We start from the raw sequence: 12,581 nt of genomic DNA, 5'->3' as shown, positions 1-12,581 counted from the left end.
ACCTTCTTTTTTTTTCTCCCCCTCACTAAGTGGAGCTGTTTCTTCCACGGGGTGTTAATGCGGAATGAGTCACTCGCATGATGGTCCAAGGAGCCTCACGGCCCACTCACATCCCCTCACTACCAGGTTTCCCATGCCATCCCTGCATCAATGCAGAAAAGTTTATGTAGACGTCAGATAGTGACATCTGCGTGGTAAACCTTGGTTCCTCCGCCCTTGGGCTTCATCCAGCCCGTAGTATCATCTCTGTCTGTTTTTCTGTCAGTCAGTCGTCTTCTGTCTTGCTCTGGGAAGCCAACCTTTCAGAATATCCAATGATGCCTCGGAAATCTGTTTCCAGGGCAACCAGGGTACCAAATACTCTCCCAGCGGCTTTTCGCCTGTGCGTCCTTTGTTTACACTTTCCATACCTCTGTGAAAACGTAGTCTTCTCTAAACTGACAAGGACAGGAACAACAACAAAAAAGACAAACATGAGTAAAAAGTTGCCACAGAGAATACCAAGTATATCAGAGTAACCAAGTCAATATACATTATTATGAATCTCTTATTGTCTTATTGGCATCCCTGATTTATTGTACAAGTCTAGGTATATAGTCATGTTTTTAGTGTAAAGATTGAGATTACACTTCCCACGAAATAATCCATGTAATTGCGTGTGCTTAATTACACCCACTGGGAAAGAGTCGATCCGTGATGCGCAGCCGCGCGCTCTGCCCGGAGAGCAAAGCCGTAGCACATAAAACCGACACCTTTCGTTATGTAACAGACACATAAGACAATGCTTGCACGCGTTTCTGATTATTACCTTCTTCATATGTTGGACTTATTGAAAACCAACTCACGTCCACCCCTTTTCAGCCCTGCGCTTGCGCGTAATGGAGCCGAGAGGTGTCCATGTGCCGAAATGAGGAAAAGGCGGTCCGCTCCCATTCCTCAACAGAGGACGGTCCTCCACCTGCGAAACATCTCACTTCACAAGTAGCAACCCGGGCCAGCGGGGCTTTCTCCTCAGCGGGGAGCTCTTAGATTCGGACCGACGCAAAAAGCTTCCAGGCGATGCGTTTTTGGAGTTTCATCCTCTCGGCGTCCGACGACCGGACTGATGTTTCTTCACAACTGCGCTTCCAGAAATCGGTTTTGGGGAGTCAGAGTTTCGTTAAACTAAACTATGAATTGTGGCTGCGTTGAGGAATGTCTCCGTTATTCTTCTTCGACACAAGAACCCCCAAACGCCATCGACTTGGTCCGGAAGAAAGCGGTACCCCTATTTGGATTATGTGTTTGACCAACGTAAACATATGGAAGAAATGAAAAAGTGAGCACATGGGAAACGCACCAGGAATGAATCGGTCCTTTATTAAGGTTTTCGCAGCTTTATTCATGTATTTCATGGAGAAAAACCACTTCAGGTATGACAACTAATGGACCGAATGTGTATTTTTTTTCTTATATTTGGATGATGAGATGATTCAATCTGATTAAATAGACAACAATAAAACGGACAGTGACATCAGTCTGCACAGAATAAGTTGATGATTGCATGGGAGCTACTCAAGTTGCTTTGCATTTTCAATTGTTTGAATTTCTTTTCTGTAATATTTGCTTCTAATGCATACGTAAAATGTATTTTTAGCCTGCAGTACATTGACATTGTTTAAATGTCAATGAATGCATAGTAGCCTTACCTATTCTCTATGGAGTCAAAAATCATATCATGTTTTGCATAAAATGACTGCACGCTTTGCACGATCTTGATGGGTCAAAAATCTCTTTCTCGTTAAAAAAAAAAGTAAATGCCCATGATGTCAAAATCACGCAAGATTTACCTGATACGTGTGTTCTCTTAAACCCATTTTCTAGCTTCCCTGTGCTTGCCCATCACTCCCCGGCAGCTGTGAGGCGACAGATACGGTTTAACTCCTGCTTCTCTCTCTCTCTCTCGCGCTGGTTATGTGTGTGTTCCAGGGTTGTGGATGCCAAGGAGCACGGTTCCAGACCATCCTCCAACATGTCTCCATCCGACTTTTTAGACTCACTGATGGGTCGCACGTCTGGGTATGATGCACGAATAAGACCGAATTTTAAAGGTTGGTTCATCAATGTCTTAAAAATGTCTCAAAACCACAGAAACAGAGGATGTGCAATGAATGTTGAATGAATGAACAGTCCACCTCCCACTAAGCACACCAGACTTTGAGGGATCTGAAGATCCATTGACAGTTATCCGATGCTTACTATGCCGCCGGTCCTCTGATAAGTTTGATCAACAACTTCATTTGACGCTAAATTGCTGTTTCGGCCTGAAGTAAAGCATCAACTTCATTACAACACCACACATTTGGTTTCATTTGATAAAATCACGTCAGAGAGAATCCGTGTATCTCCACTAAGTCATCGTTTACAAACCCCCTCAAAAAAAAGTGACTTGAAAGAAAACGACCAGAGACACGGTTGCAGACGGGGAGGCCACCATGACAGGCCGAGTGATGACCGACGCCCCCCGGGCGGCAGGGCTGCAGGCGGCCGACTTCCTCTGTTGTTGATGCCACGAGGCTGTGGACAGACGCAGCATCTGTCACTGGAACGAAGCTGAGTGAGCTGGAGAGAGAGGGGGGGGGGGGGGCGGGGGGCGTCCCGCCGGGGGCTCAGGCCCCCGTCCTGGCTGGGTCAGGTGGACTGGGATTTGTTGGTTGGGGAGTTGATTGCAGGCAGCCAAGACAGCGTAGCGCGGGGGGGGGGGGCTTGATGAGCGCGATTCAGGAAGCACGTTGGCCCAGATATTTCTCTCTCCATCTGGGGAGGAAAAAGGAGGAAGATGTTGACAAGATTGCTGAAATGGACATAAGATGGGAGGAGGACAGCCTGTTTAACACCGGCTGGCATTTTCCCGGGGAGGAATGAAGTGAAAGCAACTATTTCTATCTAATGAGGGAGGATGAACACATGTAGATTAAAAAGCATTAAGTATGATTCGGATGCAAGTTGTTTTATTCTCTCTGTATTATAAAAATCGATCATTTCCTTGCTGAAATACAAAAGCTACGGCCTAAACCCACAGCAATGTGAACAGATGATTTTGGGGTGTAAACCTGCCAGTCACACTTTGAGGAGAGTGTTGAACTGTATTTCTGAAGGCTGACCTAGATACCCTCGCTGACTTTGTTGTGAGGACGTACTGCTCTATTTTTCTGCTATTGTTGTTAAATGTAGCTACCTGACGACAAACTGAGGCAAATATTAATATCGGGTCCCGTGCAATATTAATGAGGACAGCACGGGGGGGGCAGGAGAAGGGTTTATAACTCCACTTAGAGAGGGAAAAGAGATTTGCTGTTACTTTAAACCGGACAAGCCTGGCAAACAGAGGTCAGTTTAGAGGCCACAAGAAGGACTCTGGTAATTATAACATTTTTATCTTGCTCTGATTTGATTTTAAATAGGAGATTACTGTGCGGCTGCAGCCGAAGTAAATTCATGGATAACCTCTATATACTGTCTTGATGAATATATCACGATCAATCAATTAATCATTACAGTACAATTAGACATTTTTACTTTTTCGAAATATATCATAGAAGATTAGAAAAATATTTGGAATTTGAAAGCAGCGAGCAGAAATGTATTTATTAACTATTCAAATAGGTGCAGGTCAGGTTACTTGATCAAGTGTGTTGACCAGAAAAGATGAATAATCATGACGATTGCAACATATTGACACCGTCACCGACATCTATTTCTGATTATTATATTTAGTTTGATACAGCTGCATTCCAATAATATTCATCAACACCGGATTTCAGTCTGTCACTATTCACACCTGGAGATCCGATGGAAAAAAAAGCAAAACGGTGATTGTGGGTAATGCATGTTGACACAAACAGTGAAACAGCAGCTTGTGAACCAGGAGGCCCAAAATTGATGTTCCAAACATAGTTGTCCTCGATGATGTGGTTAAAGGCTTTTTTTTCCTTTCGTGTCATTGTCATTCCGTTTCACAGGTCCCCCCATAAATGTTACATGCAATATTTTCATCAACAGTTTCGGCTCTGTCGCAGAGACAACTATGGTGAGTTCCCCTGGACTTTTTGGCTGATTTCTGCACAATGTGTTATCTATCCCTCACCCTGCAGGTCCACCAGTTAATGTTACCTGCAACATATTTATCAACAGCTTTGGTTCTATAGCAGAGACTACAATGGTGAGTTGAGCATCGTGTACATTGTAAACTCCTGACCAGAGCTTTGCTACAAACGTCACCCAAATGGACCTCGTTTAAAACCTTTATCAGTGCTGGGATTCCCCTGCCAAAAAATAGTGTATTCCATTAGGGAACGAAGACAATATTGATGCAAAATAAATTTTCTGGCTTTTCAAACAAGTACTTGTTTCCCCTCCCGTGATTCACCGTATACAGTGCATGTGTAAGTCTATGTTCAATAAATAATACAATAAATCCCAACCACTCAAAGTGCAGCCAATGACGGTGGGTGGTTGTGGCTCATCGACTATCTGTGATGCGTGAAAGCATCCAGCTGCTTAGGTTGTGGAAATATAAAGACCTGCGAGGGCGAATCAAAACTCATCGCGATCAAAGGATTCACAATGAGTGATAATAACTACTTAGGATGTGAATGAGGGATTCTAATTTGCGTAGGAGCTGAAGCTCATAAGAGTGCCGGAGAATTACACAGCTTTAGACATGCAAACAAATATTTGGAGTCGCCAATATTGTGATGAAGTGTCAGACACTCATCATGGTGACATATCAATTACTCGGAGCAACTGAGCTTTGTAACTGATACTAACAGCACTGTTAGAGTTTTTAACACTTGCCACTTCTCTAATGGCTCCTACGTAATTATGGTTAATAAAAAGAGTTATTAAATGGTCCTTTTTTTGCAAATGCAACTTTCATCAATAGCAAACTATGAGAACTACAATTAAAGATAGCAGGTTTTGCTGGATGATATCAATCTTCTAAATCTTCTTCTGTTTCATTATCTATCATGTGTTATTCGATATTTTGTATCATCAAAACAGTTGTAATTTGGGGAATGTGACTGAGTATTATTGTATATTTTGTATTTTTGCATTACTATTATATATGCACTCAGTGCACTAAATGTTGAAGTTGGCTACAGAGGAGATCATAACTGCTTCATACACTTTGGCATAAAGAACCTATTAAAACACGTTATAATTTAAAGATTATCCCATATTTTCATCTATAAAGAAAAGCTATCAAACAAAGCTGTGAAGAAAAATATGGGGACGTAGAAATATGAATTATTCTTCAATGGAAATATTCAAGGGAAGTACAAGTCCAGCAGATAACCACCGTACTTGAGAGTAAATGCACTTATTTACATTATACAATTCTAGAAAATCCATGGTAACATTTAAGTTTTACATTTGATATAGATGCTAATTATCATTATAACTTTCTCTATTTTTGTACATTAGAATAGTCACACAAATGCACCGTTTCAACCTTTCTCATCGGAAAAAGGATACATGATATTTAAAGCTGATACCGATGGCTGCTTTCTCAGAACCCCAATCACTGGATTACAAAATATGCAAAGCTGCTTGTCATCTCTGCAGGATTACAGAGTGAATATCTTCCTGCGGCAGAAGTGGAATGACCCTCGGCTGGCGTATAGTAAATACCCAGATTCCTCCCTGGACCTGGACCCGTCCATGTTGGACTCCATATGGAAGCCCGACCTCTTCTTTGCCAACGAGAAAGGGGCCAACTTCCACGACGTAACCACGGACAACAAGCTGCTGCGGATCTTCAAGGATGGGACTGTCCTCTACAGCATCAGGTGAGGTGTTGCGTGGGTTTGTTACGAACGACAGCGCGAAAAGAAAAAAAAAGAGTCAGGAATGAAAGACGGAGCTTTACGCTAAATGAGAACCACTCAGTTTATTATGTAATTGGTCCATCGACATAAAATGAATCTGCATATTTTTCATAATCAGTTAATTGGCGGCAAAACAAATGAATAAAAAAGATAGTGAAACAAAAAAAGTACAAATTAAAATCTGAATATTTTTCTTTGTTGCTTCTTGATCACATAGTCACATGTTTTACAAAAATTCAAAAGGGATTTTTCCCTCCTGGTGGTATGAGGATCAAGGGATTATTTGAGAAAATAATCAACAGATTAGTTCATAATGAAAAGAATTGCCAGATAAGAAGCCTAGTTTAAACCATTTGGGATTGTAGGTCTGTAGCTGAGGTTAGAATGTGCTGTGAGAGAATAAAGCGGCTCTGAAGCATAGCTCACCCCGGGACACGCTCATCACTACTCTCCCTACATTTCCTCTCAAACATCAAAGAGCGCCAATCCAAACAATACCATTTTTGATTGAATTGATTGAATTGTATCTCATTACAAAAGAATTGAAGTACAGTATGTCCCCCCCCCCCGTATGTGTAAGCACATTTTGTATGAAATAATTGCAAAAAGGGCAGGTTAATCTCAGAGAAATAGCTGAGAATCCAAAGCAATATATAAATATAAAAATGGTAATCCTTCTTCATGTTGGGCTCCCTGCAACAAAGATTTCTGTACCAAATTTCAAAAACACCTTGGAAAACTCTCAAACATGCAGTTAGCGGTGGATGGGGCCCATCAACCCAAACATTTGAGCAAAAGTATTTCAAGTGCTACACTTTCTGGAGCAATGCAATATGAAGCAGACCCACTTTTCCGTCCGGAGAAGCTCAGGTGCGGAGACGGAGTGGGTCACAACGGGAGCGATGGAAGGCGGCTCGCCACTCGCTCCGTTTTCTCGAGAAAGAAAAAGAAAATGAGCACACTGTGAACCACGAGGCATCGCAGAGACAATGAGTTGCAGTAATGAAAGTGTGATAGGAACCTGCTGAAGGGAATCCGACATGATGAAAATAGGCACACGACTAAGCAAGTGTTTTTTTCAACTCATGTCCCAGTAGTTGGAAAATCAAAATGTATTTATTGGTGCGTTCTCTGCGTGTTGTTGTGGGCCTTTGCCTCTCCCATCGTAGGTTGACTCTCATCCTGTCTTGCCCGATGGACCTGAAGAACTTCCCCATGGACGTGCAAACTTGTACCATGCAGCTGGAAAGTTGTAAGCGTTTTCCTTTGTCTCAGTTTTTTTTCGTCCCTGCGCTTTTTTCCCTACACGCGGGTTTTCATTCGCCTTTTTTTCCCCCTCTGCGTCACCAGTCGGCTACACCATGAACGACTTGATCTTTGAGTGGCTGGAGAACGGCGCGGTGCAGGTGTCAGAGGGGCTCACGCTGCCTCAATTCATTATGAGGGAAGAGAAGGAGCTGGGATACTGCACCAAGCACTACAACACTGGTTCGGAGCGCACAAACGCCACCACGCGCCGCTCCCACGTCACGCGTCTCCCGCCCCGGGTTCACTGAAGCGATTTTTTGTCTTTCAGGTAAATTCACCTGCATAGAAGTCAAATTCCATCTGGAGAGACAGATGGGGTACTACCTCATCCAGATGTACATCCCCTCCCTCCTCATCGTCATCCTCTCGTGGGTGTCCTTTTGGATCAATATGGACGCGGCTCCAGCCAGAGTGGCGCTGGGCATCACCACCGTGCTGACCATGACCACCCAGAGCTCCGGCTCCAGAGCTTCTCTTCCAAAGGTGAACCTCACGCTGTCTCCAGCACGTTTGGATTTTGTGCTGAAATACAGTCTCTGGGTCTAAAATCTTAATACAACCTCTTATTTTTAAAATATATTAAGACACATTTGATTTCAGGGATGGTTGTCGAAGTTGTGAGGAAGTTGCCACCTGAAGAGTCTGTACATTGCCAACAGCACTGTCCGTGGGAGCGTATTTTCCATCAGGGCCACGTACATTTTGTGTAGAGGGTACTGCGGGCAATGAGAGATGGATCCCGATGATCGATCAGTCTCCGCGCAGCGGACGCCGCCTGAGCACCAAAGGCCTCGGCCCACGTCAGAGATTCTCACATAAAAGGCACCTGTGCGGATAAATATTTAAACAGAAGCCGGAGAGAGCTCAAACTCAAGAAAACAATGTCTTAAAATGCTGCTCTCAGAAAGTCGGAGTTGTTTTCTCCGTATGCTAATCAGCTGTCATGGTTGTAGGTGGTGCCATTGCTGAGCAGTGAAGAAAGTCAGCTCCGTCCTCCATTTCTCAAAAGAAACATGTCAAAAAATAGTGCCAGTGTTACAAACTCATTTAACAGTTTTCTTTTTTATTGGTAATGGAGGAAGCATCCGTTTCCTAATGTTTATGACTTTGCAATCACTGACATAACTGGCAGCTCCGATTCTCCGACTTGTTGGCAAACATTAATTACCGACATTTGCAAATACTGGTTAGCTGACATAATGAGCGAGATAAATGGATTGTACGTTCCCACAAAAACTGGGTAGACCTTACAAATCCACCAATGTTTCAGGTCAAAGCATGAATTCACACTATATTTGAACTGTTGGCTGACCTTGGAGGATCTGACAAAGGACATCTTTCTCTTTCTTTCTCTTTCAGGTCTCTTATGTGAAAGCCATTGATATCTGGATGGCTGTGTGTCTGCTCTTTGTATTTGCTGCATTGCTGGAATATGCTGGGGTTAATTTTGTCTCCAGGCAACAGAAAGAGTTCCTTCGCCTGAGGCGAAGACAAAAAAGGAATCAAGGGGTAAAGTGCTTTCAAAGACTCTATATGTGTTTTTACACATTAAGTAGCTGTAGCATCGCCCATTAGCTGGCAGCACAGACTGGGTCATTTTACCCAGAAGATGTCATGATGACTACCAGGCCAATATGCTCAAAGTGATTTATCTAAACAATTTGGCCCTCTCCACCATGAGGTCGACCTTTGTCCTTTTCATTATATCTGCTAATGTTAGCTTTGTCATTGTGAGTAGGTAGTGCTGTGGCTAACTTTAGCCTCACAGGGCTGCAGTGGAACATTGGTGCCAATGGATGGGAAATTAGTTCCTGATAGTATCCAGATAGGAATGCGTCAGTGTTTAAAAACACGAGTGAGTTGATCCTGTCCTTAAATGCATGTTTTTCCAGGACGACGGAATGCGCGACGGCCGCTTCAATTTCGCTGGCTACAAGGTGAGTAAATGTCTGCCAACAAAGGACGGCTCGGCTGTGAAAAACGCCGCTGCCACCGCGACCCCTCAACCGCCGGCCCCCGGGGACATCGACACCATACGGAAGAAGTTTGTGGACAGGGCCAAGAGGATAGACACCGTCTCCCGGGCCGCCTTTCCGTTGGCCTTCCTCATCTTCAATGTCTTCTACTGGGTCACCTACAAAATCATCCGGCATGAGGACATCCACATAAAGACTTAGCATTGGACAACATTTGATTCTTTTGTTTCTGTGGGCATTGAGAGGAGCCGTGAGGAGGGGGGGGGGGGGGGTGTGATGGTGGGGTTCTTTCAGGGACGATGTGCAGTGCTCATGCATCGTGCAGCAAGGCTCATGTTGTTGGATGTTGTGAACAGCTCTTGATTTTTTTGTTGTGGTGTTTTGTTGAACTGCCTCATAGTATTTCCTGAAGAGTCTTGGATTCTTAGTAAAACGCTGAACAGGATGGACCAAGTTTTTTCTGAATCATATTTTGCCAAGGCGTCGTTGCCAGGAACTAATAAACATTCCATGGATTTGTAACTGTAAGGTAGCATAATTAGACACAAACACCTTTTGTGATTGCAAAAACGTGTATTTCTTAAGGATGTTTAGGACTCTTTTGTATTGTATTGTTGTTATGGCACTTTCTCTGTTTATACTAAAGAAAGCAGCGCAATGTGCAGGGCAGGAAGCACGCACACACACACACACACACGTGGCTCAGACATTAGGCAGCACATATTTTCAGGCATGAGCATGAACAAAGGATATGAAAATCCAAAACCGGGAATTGGATACTGAATTTTTATCAGATACTTGAGGCCTTAGACATCAAAGATTTGGAGATGAAGTGCTGTGCTTCTCTATTTTCTTTAAGCATCTCCTCTCATTCAGTGGTCTAACGCAGTGTTTGATCTTTTCTAACTGTGGCCAGACGTTCACGGGTGGTTTGGTGTATTATAAATCAAATTCTGGGACAAGGAATGACACTTAAATTCAACGTAAGTTTATTGCAGTGTTAGAAAAGTCACAATGTTCCTTTTCCATTCAAAAGTCATTTATACAAACTGTTTCACAGGCTGGGTTCGGCCGAGTGTAGCCTACGAACTGTGAACACCACGTATTACCCAACAATTTATACTCCAGGTAAATACTCCAGGTATGTTAGGTACTGTTTTAGAGTTTCCACCTCTGTTTTCGTAGAACTAGTGTGATTAAATATATATATTGTAATGGAGGAAAGCTTATGTTAACTTAAGAAAAAAACGCTTTCTGTAGACTTCTTCACCCTCTGCTGTGGCCTGTTTCCCATCACAGGATGGATTCAGCCTAACATTCATAGTATCAATGCACTGATATACTGTGGTGAAGAACTCCTTTCTTGAATGCTATTTAACTGCTCCGCACGTCAATAAAACGGACTGCACCACGTTTCATTTCCTCTTCTCCGGTCATGCATAAGGTCGTATTCTTGGTTTTCTGTGGTCAGGCGGTTACACGTATGAATGTTCTCATTACATGCGAGAAATGAACGGATGGCAGCCTTTCAAGAAGAAAACTGACAAAATTTGCGTAGAAACACGCAAATGCCTTTAAGCGCCGTGCATGAAGATCAGATTAGAAAAAAACAACGAAAAAAAGTCTCCTTAAGTCAGGTTGATGACACGCGCCATGGATCGCCAGGCGGCCCGGGGCTCCCGTTAATGCTCGGTAACGGACTTCACACGGTAGCTCCAGAGGTTCATGTATCTGTTCAATACAAGGCTTTCATAGATGTGAGGGGACAATTGACATTTTACAATAAAGATGCTACAGAACTTGAGCTCAAACAGAAGCAATGAATTAGCCAAATATCTTATTCTTAAAGAGACAAGAGCGGCCACACACCGCCTCTCGATGTCCTGTGATTACGTTGTCGTTATGGTAATGCAGGTCATTTTCATACTGTGGGTTTTGCCAGGATCCATCAATCTTAAGTTAATTTAAAGATGAATAACACAGGTCCGTGCTAGTCCTTTGAAATGTTGCGTGAATCACCTACCGTTTTAAGGCACAACACATAGGGATTATAAACTAATCAATAATATCAATCCCAGCGTAGAAACGGCATCCGTTTCACAGACAGAGACACACATCTCTGCCCATCGTTGTTGCAGTTTGCATGAATGCTTTTGCATCGCTGCATATTCAATCAAGTTTAGAATAACGGCTTATGAAAGGAAAATAATTTGCAGCTCATGATTGTGTTTAAGAAGGCAAACAACTTCCCATCATTCATTAAGGTTTAGGGAGACTGCTTTGTGAGGTCTTGGGAGAGGAAAGAAATGAGCGTTGCCATAGCAACAGCAATTGAGAAGGCCTGTGTGAGGGGAAAGCTGTAAATGAATAGGGTTGAAGACACCGGGGCAGGATTTCGCCAAAAGGTTGCCAAAGAAATAGAATCAGCAGAAAATCTGTGATTCCTGTTCATTCTTCATGAAAGACCTTCAACAACAGAACAGGGACTGAAGGACAGCCCATGATTGTTTGATCTCCCCTCCCCTGCTCAAAGTAGCCTTGGCCAGAACCACAGCGAACCTTGTGTCTCCACGGGGCCGTTTAAATATACAAGCAAGGTCCGAAAAACACAATTTCTGTGAGACTACCCAAGCTGGAAACGGATCTTGAAGGAGTTTTCTGGAAGCAAGTGGTAATTGTTTCTGTAATTTCATGAAAAACTACCTTAATGAGAAACCGGGATTAGATGATCAATTGTGGCGTTCACTAGGAACGTTCTCTAGAATCTTGCTTAATAAAAGGGTGTTTTGATTAAATGTTAGTTAGAATTCAAAGAGTGTATGTACCTCAAGGAATACTGTTGCACTGAATATTTGGTGAGATGTCCTAATAAGTGAGCTCCTTAACTCTTTAGCCCCCAGGTGCGGACCCGGTGCGCTCCATGCACGCAGAATAACGTACCCACAGTACTTCCTGTGGACTGCGTTGCAGACGATCAATGGCTTCCCTCTTTGACCCGCTGAGTCCAGAGGACATCACACCGGCGACGCAAACGTGCCTCAACATGTCGTTAAAGGCATGAGCCGCAACGCATCGACTTGTCACATTAGATGAAACAATACATTTAAATGAATACAGTTCCAATGCTGTTAAATGTTTATATCAGTCATATTACAGACACAAACAAGGTGGGACATGAAATGGTAAATGCTGTAACCAAAAACCTGGGTCTTTAAAAAAATATAATTGGTGATCATTTCACTCAGAACCCTTTAACTATAAAATAGTTATATATATATAAATCATATTTAATGTCAGTTTTGAAGCTCAAATATGTACGAGTAGCTTTCCGTCAGTTCTGCTGCTGCTCGTGGTGGCAAAGGATGCCCAAAGTGACGGCTGACAACACACACATCGGAGGACGAGGGACTACATCAAATGTCAATTT

General features: G+C 43.1%; 1 protein-coding gene across 2 annotated transcripts; it reads left to right on the top strand.

Annotated features, from left to right (window-relative positions):
- Window positions 1-731: 731 nt before the first annotated feature.
- glra2 (glycine receptor, alpha 2) lies at window positions 732-9,417 on the top strand. 2 transcript variants are annotated; one of them, XM_037488809.2, is made up of 9 exons: window positions 732-1,412; window positions 1,969-2,090; window positions 4,134-4,201; window positions 5,608-5,831; window positions 7,040-7,122; window positions 7,221-7,358; window positions 7,447-7,661; window positions 8,538-8,687; window positions 9,071-9,417. In XM_037488809.2, exons 1-9 carry the CDS (start codon window positions 1,327-1,329, stop codon window positions 9,353-9,355), a joined length of 1,371 nt encoding a protein of 456 aa, XP_037344706.2. In that variant the 5' UTR covers window positions 732-1,326; the 3' UTR covers window positions 9,356-9,417. The 2 variants fall into 2 exon arrangements, with proteins under 2 accessions (XP_037344706.2, XP_037344707.2); XM_037488810.2 differs by lacking the exon at window positions 4,134-4,201 and adding an exon at window positions 4,002-4,069.
- Window positions 9,418-12,581: the final 3,164 nt, after the last annotated feature.

This window comes from Pungitius pungitius, chromosome 10, assembly GCF_949316345.1.
Source record: "Pungitius pungitius chromosome 10, fPunPun2.1, whole genome shotgun sequence".
In the NCBI taxonomy this organism is placed as follows: domain Eukaryota; kingdom Metazoa; phylum Chordata; class Actinopteri; order Perciformes; family Gasterosteidae; genus Pungitius; species Pungitius pungitius.
This window is presented reverse-complemented; position numbering and strand designations above follow the sequence as displayed.

Coding starts and splice junctions, on each gene's coding strand:
- glra2 (XM_037488809.2), top strand. CDS start 1,327: ATGGGAAACGCACCAGGAATGAATCGGTCCTTTATTAAGGTTTTCGCA. Junction 2,091..4,133: donor AATAAGACCGAATTTTAAAG/GTTGGTTCATCA, acceptor CTCACCCTGCAG/GTCCACCAGTTAATGTTACC. Junction 5,832..7,039: donor ACTGTCCTCTACAGCATCAG/GTGAGGTGTTGC, acceptor CTCCCATCGTAG/GTTGACTCTCATCCTGTCTT.